This window comes from Stigmatopora argus, chromosome 7 (assembly GCF_051989625.1).
Source record: "Stigmatopora argus isolate UIUO_Sarg chromosome 7, RoL_Sarg_1.0, whole genome shotgun sequence".
Taxonomy (NCBI): domain Eukaryota; kingdom Metazoa; phylum Chordata; class Actinopteri; order Syngnathiformes; family Syngnathidae; genus Stigmatopora; species Stigmatopora argus.
This window is the reverse complement of record NC_135393.1, coordinates 5952438-5961086: the sequence shown is the minus strand read 5'-3', so window position 1 is coordinate 5961086 and position 8649 is coordinate 5952438. Positions and strand designations below refer to the sequence as shown.

The window sequence follows — 8649 nt, the reverse complement described above, 5'->3', positions numbered from 1 at the left end:
CATAAACTGGGGAAGAATGTTTTTTTCATAGGGATGGGGGTTTTGGTGACTCTTAATGGGGAACGTGGACCACGCAAGGCGGGGCCACCCCCGCCCCAATCTCATTTACATCCCCTCTTGCGCCTCCTTCGTCAGTTTGTGTGGCTTCCATCCAATTGATTGACGAAGAGTCTAATGTAGCTATTGGAGGAGAATTGTTTGGAGTGAGTTTCGATGCAAGGAGTCTCAGACCGGGAGGGAGAGTGAAGAGACGCTCGGGCGCACGCTTCGAGGAGAGAGAGAGAGGGAGAGAGAAAGAGAGAGAGAGAGAGCGAAACGCGCACATTTCAGTAACACAAGACTGTTGTAATGCAAACTCGACGTGCGCAACAGATCTATACGGCAGCGTACATCAACGGGTGTTTTAATTTAAATTATTTTAAGTCGGCCCTAATTGCATCTGAATGTATTCTTTTCTCAAGACAAGCAACGCAGAGCGAAACACTCCACCCAGTTGCCTAAACCAAACCAGGAATTGACCTCTGCAACATATTTTTTTGCTTGATTTTACCTAAAAAAAGGAGCACCATGACGGTACTTTTGAAAATAACAATGTGGGGATTATTCATCGTGTTCATACTGTCAACGCCTCAAGTTTCCGGTAAGACCCTACGATATCAGATTTATGAGGAACAGAAGGTTGGCACGGTTATTGCTCGTTTAAAAGACGATGTCGCCGATGTTTTGGCTAAACTTCCAAGCTCGGTGTCGCTGCGCTTTCGGGCCATGCAAAGAGGGAGTTCCTCCTTTCTGACGGTGCGCGAACAAGACGGAGAAATAAGCATCAAGTCGAGAATTGATCGAGAAAAACTTTGTGAAAATAATCTCAACTGCTCCATTCAATTCGACGTGCTCACTTTGCCCACGGAACACCTGCAGCTTTTCCATGTCGAGGTGGAAGTGCTGGATATCAACGACAACGTTCCACAGTTCGCCCGTGCAGTAATCCCCATTGAAATTTCCGAGAGCGCGTCTGTGGGAGCGCGCATCCCCCTGGACAGTGCCACGGATCCAGACGTGGGCGAAAACTCCTTGTACAGCTATGACTTGGAGCCCAACAGTTTTTTTAAAATTGACATACAGTCCAGAACTGACGGGGCGAAATATGCCGAGCTTGTGGTACTCCGAGAGTTGGATCGGGAGGTGCGCTCTCATTATGAACTTAAGTACACAGCCTTTGATAGAGGGGTTATATCCCGAACCGGGACCACCCTGCTTAAAATCAACATCGCAGACTCAAATGACAACAGTCCGGTCTTTGACAAGTCATCGTATGTGATAAATCTACCCGAAAACGCACCTGTTGGAACACTGATAATTGACTTGAACGCCACTGACGCGGATGATGGGACGAACGCCAAAATTGTCTATTCCTTCAGCAGTCACGTGCCCCCCAAAATCATGGAGACGTTCAAAATTAATCCTGACAGTGGGCGTCTAACCCTAATATCTCGCGTTGACTACGAGGGAGCTAGCGCCTATGACATTGATGTGCAAGCACAGGATATGGGTCCAAACTCAATGCCAGCTCACTGCAAGATACTGGTCAAGGTGGTGGATGTAAATGACAACAAACCGGACATAAGCATAAATATAATGTCCTCACAGGGAAATGGGGATGCTGCATATGTATCAGAGGCTGCACCCCTGGACACATTCGTAGCTTTAGTGAGGGTGGAGGACTTGGATTCTGGTGTGAATGGAGAGGTGGAGTGCAAGCTTCATGGTCAAGGTTATTTTAAACTACAGAAAACATATGAGAACAACTACATGATTCTGACTAATGTGTCTCTGGACCGAGAAAAGAGATCAGAGTTCAGTTTAACGGTGGTGGCAGAAGACAGAGGGATCCCAAGCCTCTCTACAATCAAGCACTTCACTGTGCATGTAACCGATGAAAATGACAATCCACCACATTTTGAGAAGGGAATGTTTGAGATCTTTAAATCTGAGAACAATGCCCCAGGAGCATATTTGACCTCCATTATAGCAACAGACCCAGATCTGGATATCAATGGACAGGTAACCTACTCCATTCTAGAGAGTTTAATTCAAGGGAGCTCCATTTCCACTTACGTCACCATTGACCCATCTAACGGTGCAATCTATGCACTTCGCACGTTTGATAGGGAGGATGCAAGTCGCATCACCTTTAATGTGCAAGCCAAGGATGCTGGAAAGCCCCCACTGTTTAGCAATGCCACCATTGTTCTAAACATCCTGGATGAAAATGACAATCCACCCGTGATTATGGTCCCCCAGCTGTGGAATTTAAGTGCCGATGTCCCCGTTTCAAAGTTCACTGAAGCCGGACATCTTGTAACGCTGGTCAGGGCAACCGACCGTGATACAGGGATCAATTCTGAACTCATTTGCTCCATTGTCAGTGGCAATGAAGAAGGCTTCTTTATAATTGATCCAAGGACATGTGAAATTCATGCCAACAGCAGTTTAGAGAACTTCCCTTCTGAGCATGCTGAGCTAACTGTTGTGGTAAGAGACCAGGGAAGAGAAAGCCTCAGTGCCAAAGCAGTTCTGAGGATCAATCTCTACGAGAATATGGAGAACCATGTCCAAGTGATGGACCAAGGGGAGTCTCCACTTGATGCATCACTGATAATCATCATTTCCCTGGGGGCCATATGCGCTTTGCTGCTGGTTATTATGGTCGTATTTGCCGCTCACTGCAACAGGGAGAAGAAGGAAACTAGGCAATCTTACAACTGCCGGGTGGCAGAGTCCACCCACCAGCACCACCCCAGGAAGCCCTCACGGCAGATCCACAAGGGAGACATCACCCTAGTTCCCACTGTAAATGGTACCTTGCCAATTAGATCCCATCACCGTTCTCCTTCAGCTACACCACCCATGGACCGAGCCCAGATGGGGAGCAGGCAAAATCACCAGAGTCGCCAATCCCTTAACAGTCTGGTGACCATCTCATCCAATCACATTCCTGAGAGCTTCGCCCTGGAACTGGCACATACAACTCCACAGGTGGAGGTAAATGCACTCGCACACTCGCTAGCTCAGTCACTCATACGCTCACTCACTTGTTCACTAAGTCGCTGGCTGGCTCACTCACTCACAAAGTGAGTTGGCAGTGTAAAATAACACTCAAATTTATTGATAGTAAAGGTGTGTCCTTATCTTTGCTTGGTTTGGACATTGTCTTCATGTATGAATCATGGTCCCCCCTTCACCTAGATTCCTGCTCCTATGATAAGCCACCATTTTTGTTTGCACACCATTCATTTTGTTTCATCCATATTGAGCAGCTGCTCCATCATCCATTTTGTTTACTCATCCATTTTTTTGTCTCCTGTCTTGTCTCTCTATCTCTCTTTCTCTCCATCACTTCCCATCTGTTATTCCCATTCCACCCCGGTCCTATTTATTTTATCTTATTTTTTTATTATTATTTTTATTTTTTATTTTTTTTATTTTATTTTGTTGTTTTTGGATACAGCAAGTCTCACAGCTTCTGTCCATGCTCCATCAGGGCCAGTACCAACCCAGACCCAGTTTCCGTGGCAACAAATACTCTCGCAGCTACAGGTAATTCCACGGCCCAACACTACCAATATACTTTTATTTATATTTTTAAAGCACTTTCTTGTCATTAAGTTACATCTGTGTGACATGTTTGACAGCCTGTTGTATAATTTGTCTTCTTTATCCATATTTCAAATGTCCACATGCATACCAATGCCATTCACAAAGTACCATTTGTCAGATTGTCCAATTGTCCAAATTTTCTCCTCTATGTTTGGAACTAATTTGGAGTATTCAAACAATAATGCGTTGCCCTGTTTATCCCCTGAATTGATATATTTTTATTGCCAAATTGTTGTTGCCATATACAGTATTTTGTATTCATCAGGTTTAATTGCATGAAGTAGAAATGGGACAAAGTTTTGGGAGATTTATCACTGCACATGTATTTAATTTGTGTTTCTTTGTAATGGTCCACTCAGGTATGCATTACAAGACATGGACAAGTTCAGCCTGAAGGACAGTGGACGTGGGGACAGCGAAGCGGGGGACAGTGATTGTGAAATGGGGAGAGAATCCCCTGTGGACAGGTTACTGCTCGGGGAAGGCTTTTCTGACCTCATACATCTTGAAATGCACCCCCGTCTCCATCCAGGTAAGCTTCTTTAATGTAATTTGGTTACTGATCATTTTGCCCTTACTCTAGCCTGTTTAGTTACCTCACACTCATTGTGCACCTAAGAAGATAAATCACACCTCCAAATAATTTCATCATGCAAAATGATAAAGACAAAGAGATGAGCTAAATACATTTTTATTTGTTTTTCAAAGGCAGATGGAGAGTATCAACCTACACTTACACTGCTGTGAAGTTTACTTTTCATCAGTTCTAAAAAATACATTTTAGTTTAGATCATAAAAATCATAAATTCATCTTATTTCAAAAACAAAATGGGTGTAATAGTAACTATCCATGTTTTTGATCATTAAAACAGTATACCTATCGCCACAGAAGTTGTCCTTAAACAAACCGAGCATGCTTACAAAGTGATAACATCTGTTGATAACAAGGGGAAATATTACTCTCAAATTCACTTCATCTGCACTACTGTAGGCCATTTTGTACACATCTTGCCTGACAAATTTTAGCACTATGGACAGGTCAGGCTTGAGACAACTAATAGGAGATACACCTGCCTATACAGCCATTGAGCAAGCTGAAAACACAATGCTATTGTTCTCCACCCATTCTTCCACACAGACCCCATTTCCACGCTTGTTATCACACTGAGAGAGGTTACAGTGCGCCGGGCTGTTTGTGTCACTCTGTATGTGTGTGTATGGTGTGTGCGTTATCTACCCCCTGAGTCGTGTCTGTAAAATCCTCCCCGGAGCAGAGATGAGTCGACTGTCACTCATCAGTATGCGTCTCAGGGTGCTGTTTTTTTCTCCCTCTTTCCTCCATTTTCTTTCCTTTCTCTCTTTTTCCTTCTGTTGAGTGACAGTGTAACACTTTCATGTCTGAACTGAGGAGAATTCACAGTAATTGCTTTTAGAATTATGTTATTCTCTCTCACTCACTCGGTCCCCCTCTCAGCCGCTGCAACACAGAGAGCTTCTCCACGTCTTTTTGCTGTTCATGCAATATGTTCTCTATCCTAATTTTGGTGTATAAAGCAAAGAAGAGTGGCGGGCAGATTTGGTCAATTTGTTCTTTAACTGAAGAACACCTTTACTCCTTTCTTTTTATGGTAATATGTAAAAAGAAAAGGCAAGCACATTTTAAGATTATACTGTATCTTGGTTGTATTGCAATGAAATTAATTTATGTAGATTTTTTTCTGCTTTATATGATAAAGTAAAAACTCAGTCTCCCATAAATACGCCCAAGATGAGGGTGATATGATGCAAAGAAGAGTCAGACATTAATTTATCAGCCTCTTGATACGGGATTAAAAAAAATCGAGAAATGTAACATTTGGTTATCTAAATTGAATGACTGTTTTCTTATACACAGCAACAATCTTATCACAGCATGTGAATAACATCAATGTCCCCCTTCTAATATGGTTGCAGGGGAAAATTGGGGCACAATTAACTGTAAAGCTGTTGCCTGAGAATAAGAGAGACTCGTGTTAAATATGGTGTGTAGAGGCATCATACTCCATATCAGGGGTAGGGAACCTGTGGCTCGGGAGCCATATGTGGCTCTTTCCATGGGTGCATATGGCTCTCCACTAACCTGTGATATAAAATATGGAAATCACTGGTGAGATAGCTGAATCCTGAATGCACTAATAGGAGCATCATTGTGGCGTTGACACTACCTCTACCACCACTATAATCATAATTTTGTTTGATGATATCATTGATACTGATTTATTAGCAACAGCATAACAATGTTGTCAAAAGAATTCAGAGACTTTTTGTACTTTAAAAGTGGTGAAATGACAAAAAAACATCACACATTTTCATGTATTCTTACCTTTCAATTCTGAAAATGGCTCTCGAGAAATAACATTACTAAATCTGAATTGTTTATGGCTCTCTCTGTCAAAAAGGTTCCCGACGCCTGCTCTATATACTATATGAGACTTATTTTTCATCACACATAAAAAATACCATTTAAGACATTCCTTGATAACACACTAAAGATGTCAATGGAACAAAGTGCAAATCATGTAAAAGAAAAAAGCCTATAGGGACTTTTACACACGGTATATGCTTTGCTTTTTTCATGCAAAAGATCCCAAAACACAGACACAACCCCCTGTTGAGGTGTTGCATCTTCTCAGTACCATGATCTTTTTTTTCCTTTTCACAATGCTTGACATGTATTAAACAAGACAGCAAAGTCAGACTATAAAGCTTCTGATGCATCTGGCATTAATTATTATGCTCTGAGCACTTGTTTAGAATGTATTCTTGTTTTCTTTGTAATATAGGTCATAATGACATTGTTTATTTTTTATTTTTTTGACAAGTCTCACACTTGTTTTTTTTATCTTCCTCAGCAATGAGACTATGCACAGATGAATGTCGGGTCCTGGGACACTCTGACCAGTGCTGGATGCCCCCCCATTCCTCCCCCACATCTTCCTCAGACTACCGCAACAACATGTATATCCCAGGGGAAGAGTCTTCCCAGCAACCACCAACTGATGATGACCAGTCCTCAGAGGAGTCAGAACAGCTCAAGAGTTTCTCCACTTTTGGCAAAGAGCATGGGAGTGAGGAGTCAGGGTTGGTAAGAGTTGCTGCTGCAGGGGGAAGTAACATTTGCCCACCTACAGGAGCAGCTGGCTCTCTACTTACTGAGATGAACAGTGTATTCCAGCGGCTTCTACCCGCTAATATGGACTCATACAGTGAGTGCACTGAAACAAGCCCAACCTCATCCTCGTCAATTGCCGAGAAAGGGGGTGGACGCGGTGTCACCATTGCTGGTAACCATAGCAACAGTGCTGTTCCTCAGGATAGTCGTCGAGGCTTGTTACCCGGTGGAAAGGGCCCCACTTACCCACCAGGTGTGGCCGCGTGGGCTGCCAATACTCACTATTTAAATCCGGGAAGTGCATCTGTAGGGAACAGCCACGTTCCTCCCACCCCTCCCTCGTCGACCACCTCCACCAATGGACAGCCCCCACATCTCAAATGGCTCCCTGCCATGGAAGAGATTCCGGAAAACTATGAAGAAGATGACTTTGATGGTGCCTTCTATCAGGGTCACCAGAGTGGCAAACGTGGTGAGAACCGGCAGGAGCCAGGCATGGATGCGAGCGAGCTTGCCCACGAGATAAACAAACTACTACAGGACGTCAGGCAGAACTAAAGAATGAAATATGTAACATTGTTTCCCCTTGGTCATTTGACAGCCATCTGAACAAAAATCAATGTGCAGACATGAATATACTATATGATAAATGGATTGTGCTGATTGTACTGTCTTGTCTGTTTTACCAAATATCCTCCCGCCACCCTGAGCTGAGAGACTTGAAGAGTAAAACATTGCACTGTAACCGAAGTGGCACAATGACCTCAAAGAAATTTAAAGGACACACTCTACAGTTGTCATTGTGTTTGTGAGTGATTTTGAGTGAGAATCGGGCAATCAACTCCTGATCGTTGTTTGTAATGTTTACAGATGCCAGTGGGAGAAGCCAAGTGTTAAGTGATCCTAATTTTACAGTGTACAACAAATGTACAGTGTCTGTGAGTAAAGTCTGCTCCACTTGAATATTGTGCTATATTTCCTGTTTTGTTATTATGGAATGTAACTGTACAAATCAACCTTTGTATTTTAAAAATACACTCTTTTGTAGTTCTATATATTTATATGTGTCGATTTATGTTTGTACAGGAGGAAAAAAAACCAACAATAAATGTCTATTTTTTATATTATCGCATGTTTTATAATTCACTGTGTATTCAGTGTGTCTTTGTTCTCTTTTATTACTTTTATCACACACTTGTATTTAATTTTGTATTGAGTGTTTGTGTGCACCATTTACTGAATCACATTCCAACACAGTTAATGTTGAAATATGGTTTTGTAAAATGTCCGATGACAGAGACAAATAAAGTAGATGAATCAATGATATAATATTGGCTTTTTGTTTATATTAGACTATTTCTCTATTGCTATATTGAATGGTGTGTATTTCAATTTACGTACTGTAATTGTAATGGCTTCAATTCACCTAATTGTCTCTTAGCACCTCCCAATGTCCGCTATCTGAACTGCATCGTCTTTATATTATAGTCCCCAAAAACTCTAACCCACAAACATAACTCCACTATTACACACATAAAAAAATACTGCAGGCCTAAAGGATTCTATTGGAGCCTACTATATGAGTGATACAATTTTAGAAGAAAAAAACAACAGCAATTGTATGGTATTTAAAAGGCAGAACATTTAACAACTAATACAAAATGATACATTTAACTTCATCATATAAAGCTTAAACTAAGATAAAGGTTACAATTTGCATACACACATAGACGTAGGCAATGTGAATAGGCACATGTACACTCACTTAATAACGAGCCCATTTTCCCTCATCATTAAAAAGACCAAGCCTCAATAATCAGCAGTGGCTCGGTGTTAATGTC

At 42.0% G+C, this 8649-nt stretch overlaps 1 protein-coding gene across 2 annotated transcripts; it reads left to right on the top strand.

The window, feature by feature from the left end:
* Positions 1–230: 230 nt before the first annotated feature.
* Positions 231–8126, top strand: pcdh18a (protocadherin 18a). 2 transcript variants are annotated; one of them, XM_077606281.1, is made up of 4 exons: positions 231–3042; positions 3542–3597; positions 4017–4189; positions 6549–8126. In XM_077606281.1, the coding sequence occupies exons 1-4, from the start codon at positions 568–570 to the stop codon at positions 7364–7366; spliced, it is 3522 nt and encodes a 1173-aa protein (XP_077462407.1). In that variant the 5' UTR covers positions 231–567; the 3' UTR covers positions 7367–8126. The 2 variants fall into 2 exon arrangements, with proteins under 2 accessions (XP_077462407.1, XP_077462406.1); XM_077606280.1 differs by having other exon boundaries at positions 3509–3597.
* The last annotated feature ends 523 nt before the right edge of the window (positions 8127–8649 follow it).